Genomic DNA, 26,237 nt, shown 5'->3' on the forward strand with positions numbered 1-26,237 from the left:
CCACTGCACTCCAGTCTGAGCAACAGAGTGAGACTCCAACTCAAAAAAAAAAAAAAAGAATAAAAATTGTGACCAATATGCAACGCACAATCAATATTCAATGAAAAATGTTTGTCTCAGAATAAGTAACAACTTCAATGAGAAGAAATGAATTACTTTCCAAGGAGCCCATTCTATTTTGAATAGCTCACAATGTCAAAAACAATTTTCTTATGCTGAACTTAAAACTATCTCCTTTTGGCTTGCACTATTAGCCTCAATTTTGTACATTTAAGAAGAAACAATTAAGCCCAATACTTTGTCAACATGGCAGCATCTCTAGAAGCAGGTTGGTTTGCCACTGACTTCTTCACTCATTCAAGTTTTTCTGAGTAAAATAGACAGTTGGTCCAAGGCAGGATGAGGGAGGAGATCAAGGAAAAATGCTATCAGAGGCCAGGCAGGTAACTCAACCCTGTAAAGCATCTTCAAGTAAGTGGTGACTTGGAAAGAATTAGTTATCTGACTGAGCATTCAAATTTACATATTTTAAAATACTACACACACACACACACACACACACACACACACCTTGTTCTATAGCTGTGACCCTTGGCCAAATTACTCTGATACCAAACATTAAATTAATAGAGTACATCGAAAATTTGAAAACTTAAAGAAACATTTCCTGATGAGGCTAGAAGAGGGAAGAGAAATCATCTATGTCATTAGGCAACTCTGGCTAATTATTACGGGAATTCAGTAAGTCAACATTCTCTCAATAGTACATTAAAAATATACAAACCAAGTCAAGCATGGTGGCTCATTCCTGTAATCCCAACAATTTGGGAGGCCAAGGCAGGAGAATTGCTTGAGCCTAGGAGTTCGAGACTAGCCTGGGCAGCATCTCTAAAAAAAATACAAAAATTGGCAAGGCTTGGTGACTCAGCCTGAAATCCTAGCACTTTGTTAGACCAAGGTGAGTGGATTGCCCAAGCCCATGGGTTTGGACCAGCCCAGGCAACTTGGCGAGACCTCATCTCTACAATAAATAAGAAATTAACTGGGCATGGTAGCGCATGCCTATAGTTCCAGCTACTTGGAAGGCTCAGGCGGAAAGATTGCCTGACAGTAGGTCAACGCTGGGGTGGCTGTGAGTGTGCCACTGCACTCCAGCCTGGGCAACAAAGTCAGACTTCAATTCAAAAAAAAAGAAAATTCAAAAATTAGCCTGGCATGGTGGCTCATGGCTCATGCCTGTAGCCCCAGCTACTTGGGAGACTGAGGCAGAAAGATTGTCTGAGTCCAAGAGGTTGAGGCTGAGGTGAGCCATGATGTGCTACTGTACTAAAGCCTGGGCCGTAGAGTAAGACCTTGTCTCAAAAAGAAATCACACACACACACACACACACACACACACACACACACACACACACACTCTCTGGGGGTGTCAAAAAATGTATACCCAGTTGAAGAAATGTTATCCATGTATTACTTTTCAAAGTTGAATTGAGTTACAGTAGCAATGTGTAGTTGCAGAAGTCAAAAGTGACTCGTACTCATCTTTTGTTATTAGTACCTACTGAGTATTACAATTTTAATGCAGTTTTTTCCTTTCTTAAAATGTGTATACATTTTTTGACCCCTGTGCATATATACACACACAAGTCAAATTCATTAGTCTCTCATTGCTCAGTGTCATGTCAGGTAAGCCTGTTTTACAGAAGAGTCAATAAGACACAGACAATCAGAAAAGATACATCATGATTGAATAGTAATAAAAAGAAGTTAGCCCTGAATAAAAGATAATGACCAATTATCCCAGAGTTTTAAAAATTTACAATACTAATTTCTACATACATTAACTCTTTCCTTTAAGACTTAAACTGTGATCTCCCTTGTATTTAAAAGTTGTATTGTTGCCCTCCGAAGTGCATGCAAATTACCTGTCTATTAACCACACAAGTCGCTTCAGGAACCAGCTGACTAAAAAGCAGACATTGTTGGTGCATGGCCCAGGGAAGGTGGCTGCTCTGAGCTCATTTTGAACTATCAAGGTAATGTGATGAGTACCAGACTACATAATCCTGATTTAACCATCACAAGCTCCAGAGCATGGGACAGGTGACCAAAAATAGAGACAAGCTTTCAGCTTTTTCTCAGATTGGTGAGAAAGTATCATTATTTTATGATCACGTCTCATAGTTCTAAAGCATTTGGTCAGTGACAGAGCAGGTAGCCAGTGACCTGGTAACTGGAACTGTCCACGTGCAAATTCCTCTACAGAGCAGCCCCTGGGCTTAGCCCCATTTGACTGCCTAGTTATTGAATCACCATTTAGAAGTTTAACCATTTTTGTTACAAATTAACATCAGAGTTCCATAAACACACAAATATTCACTCTCTAAAGAAGAAGGAGCAATTTCTTAGTTTACCTCTGTCCATTGTCTTTGATCCAGTAGGTTTATCGGGGACAGTAAGATGATCGTGGTTGCTACTCAACGAAGAAGTGTCATCACTAGATAAAGAGTTCAAAAATCCACTTTCGGATGTGCCAAAGCTGTTTTCCAGGGCTTTGCAACTGTTTGCCTCAGAGGGTGCAGAGGAATGAACCTGCACAGTAAATGTTATAGATTGTCCCACATCTTCAGCAGCAGACGAACTGTTAACTATCTCGAGCCAGGACTGTCTTTCTTTAGGTAAGGAGGAAGAAGATCTGCTGGGTGTCTTTATTGTATTTTCCCGGGAAGAGAAAGAACACGATGTTCCACTCAGTTGGGGTGAGGATGAAGATGCCTGCTGTGCAACCTATTTTTCACAAATAACCAAAAAAAGGATAAAAGAAACCATGATTAAACTGTCATTCACTACTTTTCATTTTCAGTAAAGGTGTCCTCGTGCTATTTCAGAAAATGACCAATACTAAAAGAGTCAAAAGGTAAAGGTATGATAGTTATTTCTGTTTGATGGCCATTGAGATGCCATTCTCAAAAACTGATTTGTATAATGTTGAATTTGCTGTTCTAAGATCTGAAAAATCTTTGTATCACTATTTACTCTATTTTTCAGTGTTCTCCAGAAACTTAAGAGGCGTCTTTGGAGAATCCTTTAGAATACTGAAGTACACCTTGAACAAAAAAATAATTTGCAGTCTATCATCGAATTCACATTGATAGAGCAAAAGCTGTTGAGAAAGGTGATTAAGAGAAAGACAGAGAAAGCTGGAGCCAGACATAATGTGACCCGAGTAGAGATCAGTTATGTGGGCAAAGTAGACGTATTTAAGCCCTTGGACATCGCTCACATACTCCTCAGTACATGACAAGCCTTGGCAACGTCTCAGCAGCACATAGAAAAACCACCAATGCAATATCACCAACAAGGAGGTTCTCGGAAAGGACTTCATTTATCCTGAGATTGTTATCCTTGTTACATTTGGATGTTTAAATATATTCCTTCTTTCAAAAAATGGTAACAGTGCTTGTGAACTTTTGTCTTTCTGGTTTGTTTTCATGCCCTACATAGCAAAATAAAGATTCAGCAACTCTGTGTTCTTCCTCCATTTTTAATTTTACTAGTCAATAAAATCCCAAAATCTAGACTACAACACTCTACAGCTCACCTTATATCTCTAATGAGGATAAGACACAGAAGGTGTTTTATGGTTCAGTTTTATCACATCATCCTATGGGGACATGTCTGTCAATTTTACTTATGCAAAACTCCAAGGAAGTAGTAAGAAGACTGTTAGAGAGAGGAAGCAAAGAACCAACTTGGATCCTCTCAAAAACCCTCAGGGTCATTGCAACTAAGAATAGTTAATGTGGGTACAAATCAATATGGCCCCAAGAATTTTGTAAGTTCGAGTTCTGAGTTTTAACAGGAAAAGCCAATATCTACCCAATTGAGCCCAATTGGCTGCATGCTAGACATGGATTGTCCTATAATCAATAAATCCACTTTTAAGCAATATGACATTAAAGTACCTAGTTAAGATACAAACTGATCACATGTACCTTCTCAATAATAATAATATATTATTATTTCAAGTACCTTGGAAACTGGTTACATTGACTCATCATACCTTTAATAACCAACACATCCAAGATCTGCAATTCACTAAATAAAATTCTAGTTTTCTAGAGAGGGGACTATATAGTGAGACCTCATTGCAAATACAGTACAATACAATACAATACAGTACAATACAATACAATACAAAACAATAGTAAAAGTAAAATAACTACTAAATGTTCTGAAATGAATGAAATTGCATAAAATCATTAATCTCCAATTAAACAAAATAGTTCTTCTTGAGGTTCTGAGGACATTTTGTGGGATTATTTGCATTGCAATTGGCACTAGTAACCCTTAGATCCTGAGATGAGGATAAATCACTCATGGCAACTTTATGGGAATTTCAGGGAGCGTCTCAGCCCAGAGCCTGAATTCCATGATGCTTTTCTTCACATAGCTGGCTCTCTAGTCTATTATTTGTTGTCATTAGTTTCTTAGTTTATAGTAGTGCTATAACATAAAAATAATATTCTTAACAAAACACAAACAGCTTGCAATGTTACTTATGATAGTTATGTTTATTTCTCTGGAACTTGGCTTGTTAAAAACTAATGCAGGATTTCTATAGAGTCAAATAAAATCATTCTTCTCAAGGCCATGAAAGGTACTAGACAAAAAGAATTTTTCTCATTCACATGAAGAAATATTTGTAGAGCAAGAAATTTGTGGAGGTTGTGAAGTCCCAATACTCACCCACTCACCCATCCATCTGTCCATTAAATGCTTATTTAGTTTCAAATATGTTCTAGGCACAGTCATAAATGGTGTGGATAAACAAAAGATATTGGGCACTGACTCTGATCTCAAGAATTTCATAATTAGAGAAAAAAACCTGATTCACAAAATCTGTATATAGTCCAAGACAGATTATGTTAACAACTTTTTTTAAAAAGCCTCAAAAAACAAAGCACTACAAAAATATAGAGAGTTCAGGACAGGAAAGTATTACCCTGGCGAAGGGGACTAGAGAAGCTCTCATGAAGGAAGCCACATTTGAAGCTACTGTCTTGACAGATATTTACAAGGTGGACTTAGGGTGGGAGTAGGAGGAGAATGGTTCTGCAAGTAGAGAAACTTTATAACTATGGTGCAAGAGCAGGAAAGGTTAGAAAGCCTTGGGAAGTTATCAGGCCATTTCTTGAGCTGATGACAAAGCAACAACCAGCAACAAAACTGCAATAGCATTTTGAGGAAAGCCCAAGAGCCTCAAACTCCATGTCAAAGGCAGGTACAGTGGCTTATGCCGTAATCCCAACATTTTGGGAGGATGAGGCGGGAGGATTGCTTGAGGCCAGAAAGTCGAGATTAGCCTGGGCAGCATAGCTAGACTCCATCTCTATTTTTATGTATATATAAATATATATATTTTAAATACCAAGTCAAAAAGTGGGGAAGTTATTTGAAAAGCAATGAGGAGTCACTAGAAGCTTTTGTGCAGGTGAATCACTAGGATCATAACTGCACTTAAGGAAGACTAATTTGGAGATTTTTTTTTTTTTGAGTAGGAGTCTCACTCTGCTGACCAGGCTGGAGTGTAGTAGCACACTCACAGCCACCACAACCTCGACCTGCTAGACTCAGGCGATCCTTCCGCCTCACCCTTCCAAGTAGCTGGAACCACAGGTATGTGTCACCACGCTTGGCTAATTTTTTTAAAATTATTTATTGTAGAGACGAGGTCTCACCAAGTTGCCTAGGTTGGTCTCGAACCACTCACTCAAGTAGCCCTCCCACCTCAGCCTCCTAAAGTGCTGGGATTATAGGAGTGAGCTACCATGTCTGGCTTGGAGATGGTTTTTAAGAAGAGGAAGACTAAAGGCAGGCTGAAAAAAATAGCTTGCTAGTTCAATCACTCAGGCAAAGGCAAATGAGGGCCTCAGCTAGGGCAGTGGGAGTGGAAGGTAGGAGAGAGGTTGGGGAACAGCCACCATGCTTTGTGACCAACTGCCCTGCAGTGAGCTGTTAAAGTCAGAGGCAAAAATATAAACACGAATTTTAGCAAAGTCCTAAAATCAGTTAAATGTTCAACTCAAGGGATTGTGGGGGATTTTTCTTTTTTTTTTTCTTTGCATCTTGAGGAGAAAAGGTAAATTTTTATTTCCATATTTTCTTATATATATAGCCACTGATAAGTTTTCAGGCAATCCACTTGCAAGTGTTTCTATTGTCTTATGTAATACAGATATTGAAGTCATTTGACTTTGGTAGACAACTGTTCAAGATTCATGTCATTAAGATTAAATTTGAATCGGGTGCGGTGGCTCACGCCTATAACCCCAGTACTTTGGGAGGCCAAGGGAGGAGAGTCGCTTGAGTCCGGAAGTTCAACACCTACCTGGGCAACATAGCGAGACCTTGTCTCTACAAAAATTCAAAAAATTAGTATGGTGTGGTGGTGCATGTTTAAAATTTCAACTACCTGGAAGGCTGAGTGGAAGGATCACCTGAGCCCAGGAGTTGGAGGCTGTGGTGAGCCATGATTGTACCATTGCACTCCAGCCTACATGACAGAGTGAGATTGCAATGAGAGGACAGTAATAGAGTATACCATAGACTTAGGTTAAGAGCATGCTATAACCCAGTAAATATGTAATCGGCTTGTGGACAATAGCACAGCCATTTTTAATTTTCTGTCTTAAAACATAACCTATAACTGTTTAAAGTTTCAGTTATGGGAAAAAACTGTAAAGCTCCAGTTACAAACTTCAACCCCTTCCCTTATCTCACTTTCCCCTTAGCAACATCCAGTCAGGTGCCAGGGGTTAATCACCTAAGTTTCCAGATGTCTCTGCAACTTCCCTAGCTAGTGGACCAAGGTCAGCCTGAGTCAGGCTAGCCAATCCTCCACGATTAAGCTGACCACCAGAGGAACTACCCAATTAAATGGTAACAAAACTGGAAAGCCCCCCAAACTCCTCCTCCCTTTGTGTAAAAGTATAAAAGGCATCTGCTTAAGGAAATCAGGGCTCTGAATGTACTCTGCTGTGTCGGTTGTCGACAGAGGTCCAGGCTCGAGCTTGCAAATAAAGACCCTCTTGAACTTTCATCGGAATTGGCTCTTGGTGGTCTCTCGGATTGAACTTTCAGCCACTACAGCAACTTAAAAAAAAAAATTAAATTCTAATTTCTAAAATTAATTTTACCCCTTTCTGTGTTTAATTTTCAACTTCCTCCTCTACGACTGACCAGTGGGCCACAGTTTGCAGGGTTTATTTTTACTCATTACTTCTTTTGTTTGCTTTAGCTGATATTTTTTTTCCATCATTTGGATAGAAAGGAATTGTACATCTGAAAAGCATCAAAATATGAGAAATGTGATGTTAAAATAATCTACATGAGCTGCTTGAATCTGGGATTATAAATAGCTATCTCCTCTGTTTCTTTCATATTTGATCCACCTATTATTGGTGGTCTACCTTCCAAATAGATTCAAAATCCAACCATTTCATTTCTCCACTCTCTCACTACTGTCCCCTGATAGACTCATCACCATCGCTCATGGTAGATTACCCCATGTCCTCTTATAGTTTTCTCTAATTCTATGCCTACCCCACCCCCAGGGTCTTTTGCACCTAACGACTGAATAGCCCATTTAAAACAGAAATTGATAACATCCCTCCTCCACTCAAACCTTTCTTTTTTTTTTGAGTTGGAGTCTCACTTGGTCACCCAGACTGGAGTGCAGTGGCCGCTCCCAGCCGCCGCAGCCTCGCCTGCTGGGCTCCAGCGATCCTTCTGCCTCAGCCTTCCAAGTAGCCGGAATTACAGGCATGTGCTACCCGCCTGGCTGATTTTTTGATTTATTGTAGAGATGAGGTCTCGCTGCCCAGGTGGGTCTCGAACCTGCAGGCTCAGGCAAGCCACTCACCTCAGCCTCCCAAAGGCAGGGAATTACAGGCTGAGCCACCGAGCCTGGCTCACTCAAACCTTTCAAAGGTTTCCTAAATGGCTCCAATGTCAAAGTCCTTAACTGGCCCCATGTGCCTTACATAGTACGGCCGCCACTACCCTCTTCACGACCCTTCCTCATTTCCTTCCGCGCTCATCTTGGTTCACCCTGCTCCAGCCATGATGGTCTCCTGGCAGTATTCCACACCAAGGAAACTTTGACTCTCACTGTTTCCTTTGCTTGGAAAACTCCTTCCTCAAATACCCACTTGGCTGACTCTCATACTGTCTTTCAAGATTTTTGCCCAGATCTTAGCTCTCAGTAGGGCTTCTCCTGGTTACCCTGTTCATGGCTGCAACCCAAGGTTTACTTCCAGCACTCCCTGACTCATTCTTCTCCACCTTTACTAGCACAGCCGGTACTTTATTTATTATGTGGATTGTTTATTATCAGTCTCCCTCAACTTGAAGTGTGGCTCCACAAACAACATGAATCACTGACCACTTCATTCACTGGCGTGTTCCAAATATTTAGAACAGTGACTCTCGATAAATACCTATTAAAGGAATGAATACACCTAGAAGCATAGACCAGGTTATCACATAAAGTTTTTTTAAAAATGAAACTCAGAGGAAAAAATACCTGGAGCAGATTTTTAGTGATGTTTGTGGCTCTTAAGTCACTTTATAACTTATAAAAAATTTTCAGGTTTGAAATGGGAAGGAAATTGGTTCCTTCTTTGCTTGTCTGTGAATTTTGGGGAACCACGGATAGTGACTTCCACAAAATATCTTCCAAAGGGAAACTTAAAGACTGTTACCTATGTGGAGGCTTTTTATTACACCTGTTAGAAAGCTCCCAGTTTCTAACTTCTGTAAGAATAAATGGCTGGGTGCAGTGGCTCATGTCTGTAATCCCAACACTTTGGGAAGCAGAGTCGAGAGGATTACCTGAACCCAGGTGTTTGGGACCAGCCTGGGCTACTTGGCGAGAACTTATCTTTACAATAAAGAAAAATTAGCCGGACATGGTGGTGCATAGCTGTAGTTCCAGCTACTTGGAAGGCTGAGACGGAAGGATCATCTGAGCCTAGCAGGTCGAGGCTGCGGTGGTGGTGAGTGTGCCACTGCACTCCAGCCTGGGCAACAGAGTGAGACTCCAACTCAAAAAAAAAAAAAAGAATAAACAGATGTCCTTTCCACTATCACTTCATGATCACATGAAGCTTCCTGAAGAACATGGATCATAAACAAAAATGTTGATGTTGAATCTATCATCACAAAATGAAAGTTCATTACCCAAAATAATTTTTTAAGGAATATTTCAGATAAAAGTTATCATGATTTTTTTTTCAAACTTCATCTGTTTAAATAAAAAGCCTAAAGTTATTTTAACCAAGTGCCTTGCATGTCTGTTTTTCAGAAACAAGAGAAAACAAAAACAAAATCTGCCTGAGAAATATGTGAGCAGGAGGAACATATTCTGTTGCTAAGGGAAAAAACCCTACTGTTCAACATTTATCTCACTATTTCCAATATATTTCTTTTTTAACATGTTAGCATTAGTGGGCTGCCAAAAACTGCTCAACGTAGAACTCTTAAGAAATAACATTTGTTTGATGATCCAGAACATTTAAAAACTCTTCTGAATTCAGTGACCTAACTACTGGTCTCACAAACATTCTTTTATTTTTTTGTATTAAAACAAGCATTCCCTGAGCTTTCCCTTCCATCAAGTTAGGCTGTTAATGTATAATGAAGGTGAACCATGATCTTTTATCTAAGAAGACAATTTAGTTGCTTTTATTTTCTCCAAAAGGAGTTCGCAATGCCTGAAGATACCTTAGTAATCATGTCACCAGTCTGCCATCGTAAAATGGAAAATCTCAGTATTTTACAACTGAAATAAATCAGAAAAGGGATATATTGATGGACACATTGGAAGGGAGAGGGAATTTGAGGAAGGGATGGAGGTAAAAATCAGAGAGAGACAAAGACACAAGGAGAAAGAAACAGGCAGAGACAGAGAAACTCAACAGAAATATGAAATTCTCCATTAATCAACAGCAAAAACCACTTATGGAAGACCTACTGAGCACAAAACTGATAACTTCTTTAGGAACAATAAAGGGTAGTCCAATAAGAAAATTGTCAAAATCTGGGAAAAATTTTCAGGTCTGAAGAGATCATTAAGTTTAAGTGATATAAAGAAAATAGAAAACTTTTCCTAAATTCAGAAACCGATTTTCAAAGAGGAGAAAGGGGCCAGGCACAATGGCTCACACCTGTAATCCTTGCACTTTGGGAGGCTGAGGTGGGAGGATTGCTTGAACCGAGGGGTTCAAGACCAGGTTGGGCAATATAACAAGATCTTGCCTCTATTTTAATAAAATAATAATAAATAAAAAAGAGGAGAATGATTACTTTAAGGAAAAGCTATCAATATATTTTAAAAGAATATATTGTAAGTTCAAAGTTTGGTCTAAATTTTACCACAAAGTCTAATTTTATTTATGTCTTGCTTAATTTTGGCTAAGTATATTCTAGAGATTTTAATAAACATATTTAGTCAACAAATATTTATTTCTCATCTTGGCTGCCTGACAAATAAATTAGAAAAGTGACCACAATTATCCACTGACAGTGTGAGAAAAACACAGAGGTCATTATTTAAATGACCAATTTAACATTGTAAGTCCATACGCTGACAGTGCAGAAGTAAAGATGAAAACTTTATCACATTGAATAGAAATTACGGCAGAAGAGGTCTGGTAAATAAATGAATTGCCATAATCTGTCAGAACCTGTCATCATTTAGGAATATGAAGGACAAGCGTTGTGGTTGAGTGGAGAGAGCATGTCTTATAAAGCTAGACAGAGCCAGGCTCCGTGGCTCAGCCTGTAATCCCATGCCTTGGGAGGCTGAGGTGAGTGAATTGCCTGAGCGCGCGGGTTCAAGGCCTGCCCGGGCAACTTGGTGAGACCGCATCTCTACAATAAATCAAAAATTAGCTGGGTGTGGTAGCGCGCGCCTGTAGTTCCAGCTACTTGGAAGGCGGAGGTGGAAGGATCGCCGGAGCCCAGCAGGCCGAGGCTGCGGTGGCCGGGAGCGGCCACTGCACTCCAGTCTGGGCGACAGAGTGAGACTCCAACTCAAAAAAAAATAATAATAATAATAAATAAATAAATAAAGCTAGACAGACTGAGACTTCCATCTGAGGCACTGCTCTCACTGGGCTCTTGGCCATGCCATTGAACATCGAACTTTAGTCTCTTTAACCATAAAATGAAGGGAGTACTATCTACTTCCTCATGACCTGGAAATAGGAACCAATCTTTGAAACCAGAAAAAAAAAAGGCGCTTACCACAATGAAAATGATGGATAAATCTGACATGTTAAAAATCAAGAATTTCTGTGTACAAAGAGAAATCTTGAAACAAAAGTTTAAATAGTGAGATTCGGGCTGGACTCAGTGGCTCAGACTGTAATCCCAGCATTTTGGGAGGCAGAGGCTAGAGGTTTACCTGAGCCCACGGGTTAGAAACCAGCCTGGGCAACTTGGCAAGACGTCATCTCTACAATAAATGAAAAAAATTAGCCGGGCACAGTAGTGTGCACCTGTAGTTCCAGCGATTTAGAAGGCTGAGGCGAAAGGATCACCAGAGCCCAGCAGGTTGACGTCGGGGAGGCCATGAGTGTGCCACGGCACTTCAGCCTGGGCAACAGAGTGAGACTCCTACTCAGAAAAATAAAAAGTGAGATTTGCTCACATAGTTGACAAAGAACTAATACATAGAATAATAAATTAAGAAATCTTATCAAGCTGGGAGTGGTGGCACACACCTGTAGTGCCAGCTACTCAGGAGACTGAGGTGAGAGGGATCGCTTGAGACCAGGAGTTCAAGGCTGCAGTGAGCCATGATCATGCCCCTATACTCCAGCCTGAGTGACAGACTCCCAACACAAAAAAAAAAAAAAAAGGGGAAAGAAATCTTACTAATCAAAAAAAGAAGAGAAGGAAGATGAAGAGGAAGAGGATACAGCTGAAAATGTACAAAAGACTTAGCAAACACTTCAGAACAGAGAAAATTCAAATGGCTAATAAACAAGAAAGGCTGTTTGGCCTTATTAGTAATGAATAAAATGCAAATTAAGTAATACTACTTCTTCAAGGTTCTTTGGGGGAATTAAATGATTACATATTTAATGCACATACATAAGTCCAGAACATGGTAGGTGAAAAAACCATAAATCTACTTCCCCCATGTCCCAATGACCCTTGTTTGACCCATTCTAGGGGCCCTTACTATAACACCAAAAGCATCCAAATATGAAGCAACTCTTCACGGTCTTAACATCCATTAATAATGTGAACTCACATTCAATGTTTCCAAAGCTTAGAATCGCATTTTGACTCCTCTCTAGTGAATATACAAATCATGCCATATGCAGTTTTAATGCACTAACCCCACTCCTGGCTTCCAGCTATCTTTCTGGCTCTACTTTTCTCTTGATGCTATTTTTTCATCCTCTTTAAGTTCATTTTGCATTGTTGTAGTACATGCACTGAGGCACAGCACTTAAATTCTTTCTAAGAACAAGTAGGGCACACATAAAAACTACAAAACAAGTCTTTGCAAACATTGGCTTATCACCCAGAAACCCTTGACATTCCCATGAATGCTCTGAGCATCTGTGGGTCACACACAAATTGACCAAGTTTGTCATACCAATAAGTTGCTATGGAGAAAGCTCAAAATCTGCACATTGAAAATCATCTTGCTCATCAGCAGGCACCTTAATTTGGCCTGTTCTAAAAATGCATTGGTCATGGTGATGTCTACCCATTTGAAAGGAAGGATGTCCACACATCCGATCAATAAACAACAGGCTACTTACGTTGGCACATATCGAAGGAGACTGAGGTTGGGAAGAAGGAGGGGGTGGTGTCTCCACAGTCATTTCAGAATCTTCCTGTTCACTTTCACTGTAACATTCTATAACAGAAATGAAAATGCTTGATGTTTTAACGTTGTCATCACTTATTCCATAATGCATGAGCAGAGGTTTTGCTCCATCTGGCTACTGCAATTTCAATCCAATTCAGAAAGTCCACATCTAGGGAACTACCTGATGCAAGATAATTATATAAGAGGGAGAAGCTAATGGCCACCTAAGGTCTTCTGTCCTAAAGAGCATCAGTACACAGGAGCATCAACCATACAGCAATAAAATAAAATAATTCCTCGAAAGAGTTGTGAGCCATACACTAAGAAAGTATAAAACCAGGGCATGATTAATTTTTATTGTAGGAATCACAATGAGCTCCATCTAGCAGGATCACTAAACCATCAGTGGTGCAGAGTTTGGGAAGCTCCAGACTTAGGGAGAAGGTTGAGCAGAGAATGTGGAGACTCTTATGGGATACAGAAAATGAAGCTGAAAGGTCATTGAGGCCACATCATGGAAGGCCTCACATACCAGGACAAGGAGAAGATGATTCTTTTTTTTTAAACAGGGTCTCTCTCTCTCTCTCCCCGCCCCCCCAAGCTGGAGAGCAGCGGTGCAACCTCAGACTCTTGGGCTCAAGTGGCCTTCCCTCCTTGACCTTCCAAAGTTCTGGGATTACAGGCATGGGACACCATATCCAGTATGCAGAGAAGATTTTTGTATAGTTTTTCACCCCCTCACACTCCTACCCAAGAAGATGGGTAGGACACTGATTTCCTAGTATTACCTTGTATTCCTTTATTGTTTCAAACCCAGTCGCTACTTTTCCATTTTTAAATATAAGATTTTATGCTTTTGTTATCAGAAGATATAATTTTCTAGTTGCAATTCCCAAGTCTCCTGTGATCTGAGCTTTTAAGAAATACAATCAACTCAGTCGCCCCAGCATCCCAACCCTTCCTCTTCATGACACTAAGGACTAATTTCATCATTAAGAAGAATTAGACTCCTATAGCTTTTGAACCCTGAAAGCTACAGACTGAGCTAAAAATACGACTTGTGTCCCAACCTGACCTTCAGGTTCCTAGTATAATCTTCGGGTAACTAGTCTCAGCACACACCTGGCGGAAATGTTAAAATATCAGAGAGGAAATCGTGGGATGAAAGTTATCTGACCAGATCATGATGAGACCATGTCTATGAGTAAGAATTCAGCAAGTAAAGCAATCAGACATTTGCATTGGCGACTGTGTGAGATGTCATGAAGCGTACAGCTGCCGGAGTGTGGGTGGGGTGTGAAAAGCATTCATAGCCAGCATGGGAAGCTCTAGTTCATGGTGGTGAGTCTGTGTGAATATGTCTGTCTCTACATATTTTCAGATCCTTTAAATGCCAGAGTATGTTTCCTCAGGATTAGTCTATACATAGAATTTGACATGGTGTTCTCATCCTATTTCAACCTGTCCTAATAATCTTGCTAAATATTCAGAAATTTAAAACAGAACATACCTTCATCCTTTGTAGTGGCTTCATGATGGATTACAGCTAATCCAAGCTTATTTAACCACCTAAAATTCAAATAGAAATTAAATGTTTGTCCCAAAAGATGGGCCACCTATTCATTCATTTTCCCCCGACCCTGAAAAAGGACATTGTGCAAGTTTTTGTTATGAAATGAAGTAATAATTCTCTTGTCAACTTGAATATTTCTAGAAACAGCATAAGTTTGAAGCATCCAAACCTACGACCTCTGGTTTCACAATTATTTCCTGATACAGAGTATCTTTTGTCAGATAAGCAGTGAGGTGCCTCATTATCCAGTTTATTAATGTGGACAGCTAAATTTGATATTCTAAATACATTAACAAATATATCTTCTGTAATTGGGCATTTGAAATTTTAGCAACCATTAAATCCTTTATCATTGGATTTAGTAATTTGGCCATTAAAGTTGTTGAGTGTTATCACCTATAATTCTTAAAGACTGTTTATTTTAGGAAAAAAATAAAGATCATCCATTTTTAAAGAAGAAATATTTATCTCAACCAGTAAACAGTCTGGCTAAGACTTAACAGATATTTTTAAATAAGGAAAAATTTTAATTCCTAGAAGAATTTTATGTAAGGTAAACATTTTCCTGTGTACCATATTAACAATGAATTACAATTAAACAACAATAACAAAAATAAAACTAGACAACTCAAAGTTGGCTTATTACTTCAGATCACTGCAGTTCCTTCTCAAGGGTTTCATTGAAACATATTTTAAAAGACAATTTTTTTAAAAGAAAGTACACAAAGTGTGTCTATTTAGTATATTTCACATCATATAATCTTATACTTACTGGGAAAATACTATTTTGAGACTGAAAATCTAGATGTTTTTATTTCCCACATCATTCTAGTTTTCTGAATTTTAAAAAAGTATTCTATTTTGTGTATTTATTTATTTTTTGAGAAACCAGAGCATTCAAATTGGTCTACGACAACCAGTACTGATCAAATAACAATAGCAAATAATAAAATAGCAAAATATAAACAATAACAAATAATAAAAATAGCAACAATGATTCTATGCATTTAATAATTTGCTTATACTTTTGATTTCTTCCAGTCCTACAATACCTCATGAACAATTCAGCATGCTGTATTTGCATGATGACATAAATATTGCACATTCCCAAGTCTATAATTATCAGCTAATTAAGGACACATTCACCCCTATCGTGGTCTTCCTGAATGCATTCTTTTTTAACAAGAAATATACAATAAATTTGATTTTTAAAAATAAGCAAAACAAGAGCGTCTAAAGAATGAAGATGAGCTCCAGCATCCTTTAAGTCCCCTTCAGTACCATGATAAACACAAGTTCTCTGGGGACCACTTAAAATTGGACCAATAAAGAGACCAGATTATACCCCAAGAACCCAAAAATGTTTATCAAGCCTCTGCAGAATAATAGGCAAAATAAAAGAGCAGAAAAAATGCAAATGGCTGAACAATGTATGAAAAACAAAAAAATTCAGCCTCAACAGTACTTTGGAAAATGCATACTCAAACACAGGAAAATATTTTCACCACTGGCTTGGAAAAGATTAAAAATATTATTGATTTCTAATATTTAGGAGGAAATGGAAAAATGAGCACACTCATTTTGGGTTGAATATGAAAACTGATACAGCCATTTTGGGGCAGGCAATTTGGTAATATTATTCAAAATTTAAATATCCATTCTGACTGCCCAACAATTCCAATTATCAATCCTACAAAAACACATTTTTAGATCCACAAATGAACAGGGAAAAACATAAACTGTCAACAAGGCTAATAATGGCCAAAAAGAAAAAAAACACATTGTTCATTAAAAGGAAAATGGACACATAAATTACTTATTCTATCAACATTAATTCTATAAATAACAAATTGTAATTAAGCTAATAAAAAGATGAAGGTGGCTGGGCTCTGTGGCTCAGCCTGTAATCCCAGCACTTTGGGAACCCGAGGCAAGTGGATTGTCTGAGCCCGCTGGTTTGAGACCAGCCCCAGCAACTTGTCAAGACCTCATCTCTACAATAAATAAAAAATCAGCTGGGCATGGGGACACGCCTATAGTTCCGGCTCCTTGGAAGGCTGAGGCGGCAGGATTGCCGGAGCCCAGCAGGGTGAGGCTGCAGTGGCCAGGAGAGCATGCCACTGCACTCCAGTCTGGGTGACAGAGTGAGACTTCAACTGGAAAAAAAAAAAAAAAAGAAGATGAAGGTGAGGAGGCTTGTAATAACCTGGAAGAATCCTAACATATTGTTAATTGAAAAAAGCACATGTAGAACAATATGTTTAGCCTGATCTCATGTACTTCAAAAACTACATATTTGTTTATGTGTATGAATTGGTATGCACAGAAATGTGTCAGGAAAGAATATACCTCTTATTGCTAAAAGTGGTTAACCTAACCAGTCCTATTCAACACAGTATCGGAACTCCTAGCCTGAGCAATCAGAAAAGAGGAAGAAAAGGCATCCAAACTGGCAAGGAGGGAGTCAAACTATCTGTTTGCTGATGACATGATTATAAACCTAAAAGACCTAAAAACTCCTCCAAGAGACTCCCAGCCCTGATGAGCAACTGCAGTAAAGTTTCAGAATATAAAATCAATTTATAAAAATCAGCAACATTTCTTCACACCGATAATGCTCAAGCCAAGAACCAAATCAAGAGCTCAATTCCATTTATAATAGCCACACAAAAATAGTGCCTAGGAGCCAGGCTCGGTGGCTCAGCCTGTAATCCCGCGCCTTGGGAGGCTGAGGTGAGTGAATTGCCTGAGCCCACGGGTTCAGGCCCGCCTGGGCAACTTGGTGAGACCTCACCTCTACAATAAATCAAAAAATCAGCTGGGCGTGGTAGTGCATGCCTGTAATCCTGGCTACTTGGAAGGCTGAGACGGAAGGATCCCCGGAGCCCAGCAGGTCGAGGCTGCGGTGGCCAGGAGGGGCCACTGCACTCCAGTCTGGGCAACAAAGTGAGACTCCAACTCAAAAAAAAAAAAAAAGTACCTAGGAATAAATTTAACCAAGGAAGAGAAAGATTTCTATAAGTAGAACTACAAAGCACTGATGAAAGAAATTGTAGAGGATATAAATAAATGGAAGAATATACTATGCCCAGGGACCCGAGGTATCGATATAATTAAAATGACCATATGTTCCAAAGCAATCTATAGCCTCAATGTAATTCCTATCCAGATACCAAAACCATTTTCTACTGATCTTAAAAAAAAAATCCTAAAGTTTATGTGTACCAAAAAGAGCTCCCAAAGCCAAAGCAAGCCTAAATCAAAAGAGCAAATGTGGAGGCATCACACTGCTTGACTTCAAGTTATACAGCAAGGTTATAGTAACTAAAATAGCATGGTACTGGTACAAAAAAATAGACAGATCAAAGGAACAGAATAAAGAACACAGAAATAAAACCACATGCCCACAGCCAACTGATCTTTGACAAAGCTGACAAAAATATACAGTGGGGAAAGGACACCCTATTCAATCAATGGTGCTGGGAAAATTGGCTAGCCATACTACAGAAGAATGAAACCAAACCCATACCTCTTATCAAATACAAAAACTAACTCCATGTGGGTTAAGCACTTAAATGTAAGGCAGAAATATTTAAAATACTAGAAGAAAATCTAGGAAAAATTCTTCTGGACATTGGTCTAGGCAAAGAATTTATAACAAAGACCCTAAAAGCAAATGCAACAAAAACAAAAATAGAAAATGGAACTTAAACTAAAGAGCTTCTGCACAGCAAAATAAATAATCAACAGAGTGAACAGAAAATCTATGGAATGGGAGGAAATATCTGCAAATTATGCCTCACATGAAAGAATGATATCTAGAATCTGCAACTCAATATGGGGGGAAGAAAAAACAAGCATCAAAAACAGGCAAAGAACATGAATAGATAGACACTTCCCAAAGAAGATATAAAGAAACCAACAAACAAGAAAAAAGGCTCGGCATCACTAATCAACAGAGAAATGGAAATGAAAACTACAGAGATAAATCATCTTACACCAGTCAGAGAAAGGCTGTCCTTAAAAAGTCAAAGAACAACAGATGTTGGCGTGGATGCAGAGTTAAAGGAACACGCACATACTTCATATACTGTTGGTGGGAATGAAAACTAGTTCAGTCTCTGTGGAAAACAGTGTGGAGATTTCTCAAAGAACTAAAAAGAGAACTATCATTCAACCCAGCAATCCCACTATCTACCCAAAGGAAATGAAATAATTATATAAAAAAGTTACTTGCACTCATATGTTCATTGCAGCACTATTCACAACAGCAAAGTCATGGAACCAACCTAAGTGCTCATCAACGACTGACTGGATAAAGAAAATGTGGAATATATACATCATAGACTACATACAGCCATAAAAAAAAAGAATGAAATCGTGTCCTTTGCAGTAACATGGATAAAGCCGGAAAGCATTACCTTAGGAGAACTAATTCAGAAACAGAAAACTGAACACCGCATGTTCTCACTTAGATCTGAGAGCTCAATGGACATAAACAAGACACTGGCAACACTAACAGGTGGGAGGTCAGGAAGGGGCCAAGGGTTCAGAAGCTACCTACTGGATACAATGTCCACTGTTTGGGGAATGAGGACGCCTGAAACCCAAACCCAGTATGCATTATCTGAGTGTAACAAAGATGCACTTGTACTGCCTGAATCTAAGATTAAAAATTAAAATTAAAAACTTTAAGTAGGCCAGGTTTGGTGGCTCGGGCATATAATCCCAGCACTTTGGGAGGCCGAGGTGAGAGGATTGCCTGAGCCCACGTGTTCCCCAGGCAACTTGGTGAGACCTCATCTCTACAATAAATCCAGAAAAAATTACCCAGGCATGGTGGCACATGCCTGTAGTTCCAGCTAGTTGGAAGGCAGAGTTGGAAGGATCACCTGAGCCCAGCAGGTAGAGGCTGCGGTGGCCGTGAGCGTGCCACTGCCCTCCAGCTTGGGCGACAGAGTGAGACTCCAATTCAAAAAAAAAAAAAATTTAAGTAAAAATAGGCTGGGAGCAATGGCTCACACATGTAATCCCAGCATTGGAAGACTGAGGTGAAAGGATCACTTGAGCCCAGGAATTTGAGCCAGCATAGGCAAGGTAGAGAGACTTTGTCTCTACAAAAAATAAAAACATTAGCCAGGCGCAGTGGTATGTGCCTCTAGTGCAAGCTACGCTGGAGGCTGAGATGGATAGATGACCCAAACCCAGGAGTAGTGGATACCATGAGCCGTGATCACCATTGTACTCCAACCTAGGCGTCAGAGTGAGACCCCAACAAAAAATAATAATAAATTAATAAATAAATATTCATATTAAAAGCAGCAAACCATAGAGAGTAGTTCAATTGAAAAGTGAGAGTGGGGAGTCTAGGAATTCTTTCACTCTTTCTAATTCTGTATTATTTGACTTTTAAACACAAATTTGTTTTATGTATTAACTAAAACACACATTTAGAAGGTCATTTTTAAAAACTGATCAAGCAAAACATAGTTCACTTTTTTAAAATATCATAATAATTTTTAGCTTACACCTGATTTCATAATTGTATAAGCTGACCCTCCCCCCCAAAAAAAGCATCTGAAAGCAAAATAGACAACTTTTTTTTAAAAGAGACAAAAATAATTTTGAATTGAGAGTGTCTGAAACAAGAGAAGCTCCTTTCCAAAACACGAAAATATAGCAAAATGGAAGAGCACTGGCAATAAAGAAAAGATTTCTCTCAGTCCTCACCCCAAACTGTTGTCCTTTTCATTGCAACCATAGTTCACCTGCTGTGAAAAACCGGTGATAGTTTAGAATCTTATTTGACTGTTTTTTCCCTAGGACCTACTGGCTTAGAGTATCTTCTTTGCTAAGAACTTTTTAAAAACACGATGGCGGTAGGAAAACTATCTGCAGCTAAATAGATGGATGCACTTATATTTACATAAAAGCAAATGGCAGATGCTTCCTGGGAGTTTGTTGTATATTAACTTGACGTGAATGTGTGTCTTGGAGGAGAACAAGTGTTAAGAAATCGATGTACAAAACAAGAGCATTCTTCCCACAAACACTGTCTGCAAAAGGCAGCTACCGTCAAAACCAACTCTTTCGTTATCCTTAATTACTTAGCCCTGCACTTTTAAACCGAGACTCACTACAGAACATGTGGCGTTTCTATTAAACTTAATTAACTTTCCCTTCATCGTCCCTGAGAGAAACGTCACCATCCAGAAATGCAGTTGCCCAAGGAGGGAAACTTCTAAAACAGGACTCATCGCTCCAAATGCCACCCCCTCCCTCCCCCACACCTCTGCATCTCACCAAGTAATACCCAGATACATTATTTCCTGACTTAAACAGGCCATATCAGTAAGAAGGGAAACTCGTCTGATGTCATTGCAAAATAAATCTCTAAGTATCATCTGCATAATCTTGTGGGAGAAGGAAGAAGTCGTATTTAGAAGGATAAAACTCAATAATTATATTATAAATATGAGATTATTATATATTTTAGGCACAGACAAAATGGGCCATTAACCTATGAGTGGCTAGATGGGCAATTTTCAAGCATAAAGATCACTGGAAGATTCAAAAACATGAAATCAAGACACCCTAAGTTTAAATTTCAATTTACATCTTGTTTGTAAGCTGGAAAGATAATCGCTAACAGATTTTTCAAGTAAAATTAACAGATCTTCACAGCAAAGATAGGCAGTAAGATCTTGGATAGCTGTGAATGACTTTAACAACCAACACGGTAGAGTATATATATCATATCTATAGATAATACTCATGGAACTCTGCTTGCCATTAGATAGGTATATACAAAAATAAAAAGGGAAGGTAAATGGGTTGGAAATGTGAATAAACACTGAGGAGGTGAGGAGAGAGAAGCTGGCAGCTAAATAACTCTGATGTGTGACTTAGAGAGTGACTGTGACTTAGACAGTGACTCTGCCTGAAATATCACAGATTCAGATAACCATGGAAGGGTCTCACACTTTTATTGATTTAAAAATGCACTTTACTGTGTAGGAGGAGAAATTCACTGGGTTAAAAAAAAAGAAAGAAGAAGCGATTGTTTCTTTGGTAAACTCAGTCTCACGCACCTCTTGTTGGAGACAGAACTACTTTGAAAGAATCAACCACAAGATGAGTGGGAAGGATGTGGGGAAGGAAGTCGAAGCTATAAGGCTCTTTCAGAGAGAAGCCAGATGGCAGGAGGTACTGGGGAGGAGACCATTTGGCATTAACTGATGGCTCTTCTGCTCTCTAAAACTCACTGCCCCAGGGTTCCAAGTACTGGTAGACAGGACCTTATCTCTCCTACACTTCACTTACACAGCAAGGGCTTGCTGATCAACAGGATTTAGTGACTGATGCAAATAAAAGAGATAAGTAAAAGGGCTTTGACTGTGAAGACTTTAAAATCCTCACCTTTTGTGTATCTGCTCTTATTTTTCTCAGATGCTTGCAAATGCCAAGGGGAAAAATGGTAATATCAGAAAGAGGGTAGAAACAAATTCTCTTTGTTCAAGTAAATCAGAGAGTTATTTGGAAGACAATTGTCAATTCCTTGCCTTGTTATTTCTAACAAAAGGCCTCCCAACTTTCTGTGGTACAAAGCCATTCATTCTACCCTCATCTGAAGTAAGTGTAGGGAACAAATAAGAAAGCTTCTAGCTGGACAGTGCTGCTGAGCGGATATCCTGTATGGTGTGTGTGTGTGTGTGTGTGTGTGTGTGTGTGTGTGTGTGTGTGTGTGTGTGTGTGTTTGCTGAAAGGCAACTGCTTTTCTTTTTAAGTTTCCAGAGCAAGAGGGTAAAAAGAAGTTATTTAGGGCAGGTAGGTAAGGAAATCATTATGTACACATAAAATACATTAAACATTATCTCTATGAATGAAGAAAATATGTGTGGTTATTTTTCATTGCTATTGCCAGCACTGCTGCAATGTGGTATCTAGTAGGTTTTCCATAAATGTATTTTCAGTTGGTTGTGTGAGGGTAATAAGACACGCCGAATTCTAAGAATATAGCTAAATTAAGTAGAATGTCCACTGATGCCTCGAGACAGCACCTCAAATACATCCACATTCAAGTCACAGCCATTGTGATCACATCTCAACCTAGACCAGTAGGGGACGGTGTAAGGCAGGTAGGACTCTCTCTGCATGTAGCCCATTTATCTAAATAGAGCACACTGGAAATAGAGCCAGGGATCTAAAATTTTAAGTGAGATATACTCTGAGCAAGGACATTTTGAAAAATGTTCAGGACAATACATGGAGAGGTGATGAATACATGAGCCATCATGATAACCACACAGCTGTCACAATAAATACTATGTAGAACTCTGAAAGCTGCAAATCAGTTACATCATACTTTCAAGTCTTTCTCCTTTTAATACTGATTCTCATTTTGACATTTTCTTTCAATGATTTCTGTTCACTCCTTTCTTGACCTAGTGATTTCTTCAGAAGAGTTGTACCACCTCTTTCTAAAATAGCCATTTTGATACATGTAGCTCTAGAAAATGCTTAAAAATACTGGAGAGGAAAGTAAGAAGACTTTGTAACTGCTGAAGATATTATGAATATGAACATATGCTTATAATTCCAATACTTGGTCAAAGTAAGTATCCTCCCAAAAAAGATTGGATTTACCAATTTCCTCTACTTACACATTCATTTCCTGCACATTTTCAGCTGCGAAATAAAAGGTCTTGATCTGTGGATGGCTGATCTTAAAAGCACTTGAAGGGAGAAAAAACATAAGAAATTGTGTTTATAGTTGTCAGTGGGTCTGAAAGTTAATCGGTCAAATATAAGAATTGCAAACTCATCTGTTTTCTTTGTAATACAAAAAATAATTTAGACATATTGAATAGGGAGCTGAGGGTCAATTATTATGTCAGGACATCCAGAACAGGACTGAGTCCTACCCAGCTGGTCAATAGTTTTCACTTAAATACATAGGCATATTCACTTCTTTTCACTTGCTAACTTCTTTGCTATAAAGATACAATAAATTAAAGTGATAGAGGTGTTACTTCAAAATGTTCTGATCAACTCCTTGGAGCAAAGTATTTATTCAAATTCAATCAAATATTCAGAAAAATTTCATTTCTAGAAAAATAATCAGGTATGGAATATCCACACTGTGACAACCCAACAGAAACAATATCCGACCAAGCTCAGTGGCTCAGCCTGTAACCCCAGCACTTTGGGAGGCTGAGGCGAGTGGACTGCATAAGCCCGCAGTTTCGAGACCAGCCCAGGCAACTTGGAGAGACCTTGTCTCTACAATAAATAAAAAAATTAGCTGGGTGTGGTAGCATACGCCTGTAGTTCCAACTACATGGAAGGCTGAGGTGGAAGGATGGCTGGAGCCCAGCAGGTCGACGCTGGGGTGGCCATGAGTGTGCCACTGCACTCCAGCCTGGGCAACAGAGTGAAACTCCAACTCAAAAAAAAAAAAGAAAGAAACATTATCCAAGGCACCTTTTATTAGTAAAGGAGAAAATAAGGTAGACTTTAGTATAAAAGAAAAGCATAAAACATTGAAGTTTTTCATAGCAAATGATGAAGTGTTTCCACTTTACCATTTAGACCGGAAGTCCTGCAGTACAGGCCGGGGTTTTTGTAAATAACCGGTCAAAAACCACAAGAATCAACACTGGACTTGTGCAACCACACCAGAGAGGCAATGACCTAAAGCTATGACCAGTTTATTCATTGTTTAAGAAGAAAACAACTAGCCAATTGCTGCAACTAGTAAAATAGGACAATAAAGAAATACCCTTTTCTAATAACACTGGAAAAGATGTCCAAGTTGGAAGAAATAATAAGATAAAGGTAAAATGAAAAATACAGCAGGATCATAGAAAGAGCACTTGACCCAGAGTCTGAAGACCTGGGTTTACAGCCAGTGCTTCCACAAGTTCCAAGCACAGACTCTCTGAGTTGTTTCCTTCGAGTAAAACCAGGACCATGCACTGGTGACTCCCTGCTGGTTCTCAAATCTTCTGTACTTAAATTATATCATATTGCATTCCTCAAGTTGAAGACACCTCAGAGAAATCGATTCCAGGGGTGCTCTGACAACTCCATGAAATAAGAAAGAGAAACTAGCTATCATATCTGCAATTTTGTTGGGTCCTATTTAACTATTCATTCTTCTCTTTACAAGAATGAAGTCTTGACATCTGACCTCCCTGCCAGTCCTAGATGGGAGTTGTTTTTTATTCTATCACAGACATAGTCATCAGCAACATTCCCTGCCAAGGTTTCATGGGGGTTTTAAAATTTATCTGCTCTACAAAGTGAAATTCCATTTATTCAAGATTCCGTAAGAGAAACTTAAATAAAAAATAAAATGAAATTCCAGAAAATTAGACATTAAATGCTTCTATTTCTATTTAGTGTTCCAACCCATAATATTCAAAATTCTCAGACATCTGAGTGCTACCTTCGCTCACTTTTAAATCACCATCTCACTCAATGAACATTGCAAAGAGATATTATCTGGCTCAGAGTTCTATGGAGGATGGAAAACAACTTACTGCTTTTTCTTGCATTCAGATGCTCTTTCCACAGTGAAATCAGGTAGGTTGACAAATCCATCAGCTTTCTCTGCCTGAAATAAATAAATACCACAAGTAGGAATAAATGCATCAATCCTAGGGGCTAGCTTGAGATCACATATATGGAATAGACAAGGTTTAAATGAAATGAGGGAGAATCAAAAGATAACTTCTTGAATCAGTATAAATTAATTACAGATGTATCCCAGATGCAGTTTATGAGAATAATTAAATTCTCCTGATAAGCCACCCAGAATCTTTCCATGAAAAGTAATATGACAGTTTAGGGATGGTCAAGTGGCAGGCATAGGACCTGCCCTCACCCCTTTCTGTCTTCCTGGGAAACAGCTGGCCCATCAGAAGCCTACAACCTGCTGAGTCCATAGGCACCCTCAACACAGCTCTCGTTCCCCTACTCTAGTAAGTCAAAACATAAGATAAATCCTAATTAGCAGTCTTGATCTATATGGTGGACAGAGCCCTGAGTTTGGAGTTAGCGAATCTACGTTCCTACCATGGATCTACCACCTACTAGTTGTTATGGCTTAAATGAGCTCAGACAAATAAACACTTCACAGGCACTCAACAAACATGACTCCCTATTCCAAGTCTGTAAGCAGTGCTTGGGGATTAAATCACAGAACCACATCTTACAGAATCAGCCCCATAATTGATTCCTAGGAGTTCTTTCTACAAGGAAGTCTCCAGAAAAAAATGACACTTTTGAGGACAGCATAAATATCACATTAAATCACCCAAAATTGTATAGGAAATGTAATCACTGTCCCATCTCTCTAAGAATTTGTTTATCTATATTTTATGAATAAAGTTTAACTGAGCCACAGGGAAAATTGTTTGTCATCAATAGAACTCATATCTCCTTCCTATTTTTCCCCACCCCTCCCTTACATCTCCTTTCATCTACACTGGGATCTCTGAGCACAGAAATAGAATCTATAAGATTAAATATAAATGAGTCAGTGATTATTGGGAAATGGGTAAAATTGATTTTGAAAATTTACAATCTTAGCCAGGCTCGGTGGCTCAGCCTGTAATCCTGCACTTTGGGAGGCTGAGGTGAGTGGATTGCCTGAGCCTGTGGGTTTGAGACCTGCCTGGGCAACTTGGTGAGACCTCATCTCTACAGTAAGTCAAAAATTAGCCAGGCGTGGTAGCGCGTGCCTGTAGTTCCAGCTACTTGGAA

The 26,237-nt window shown here is 39.0% G+C and overlaps 2 protein-coding genes across 2 annotated transcripts in view; one reads left to right on the forward strand and one right to left on the reverse strand.

Annotated features, from left to right (window-relative positions):
• The window catches only part of OPRM1 (opioid receptor mu 1), a 229,683-nt gene that overhangs the window by 181,712 nt on the left and 21,734 nt on the right, over positions 1 to 26,237 (forward strand). The gene's annotated exons all lie outside the window — the stretch shown is intronic.
• LOC103251815 (connector enhancer of kinase suppressor of ras 3) overlaps positions 1 to 26,237 on the reverse strand; it is a 352,217-nt gene that overhangs the window by 36,147 nt on the left and 289,833 nt on the right. The window contains exons 16-20 of the mRNA XM_021708754.1: positions 25,013 to 25,086; positions 23,132 to 23,203; positions 14,406 to 14,464; positions 12,846 to 12,943; positions 2,415 to 2,778 (exon numbers count right to left, since the gene is read on the reverse strand). Coding sequence (XP_021564429.1) covers positions 2,415 to 2,778; positions 12,846 to 12,943; positions 14,406 to 14,464; positions 23,132 to 23,203; positions 25,013 to 25,086 — 667 coding nt within the window. The remainder of the gene's footprint in view (positions 1 to 2,414; positions 2,779 to 12,845; positions 12,944 to 14,405; positions 14,465 to 23,131; positions 23,204 to 25,012; positions 25,087 to 26,237) is intronic.

Source organism: Carlito syrichta, unplaced genomic scaffold (genome assembly GCF_000164805.1).
Source record: "Carlito syrichta isolate Samal-C Ts95f unplaced genomic scaffold, Tarsius_syrichta-2.0.1 Scaffold146042, whole genome shotgun sequence".
Lineage (NCBI taxonomy): Eukaryota > Metazoa > Chordata > Mammalia > Primates > Tarsiidae > Carlito > Carlito syrichta.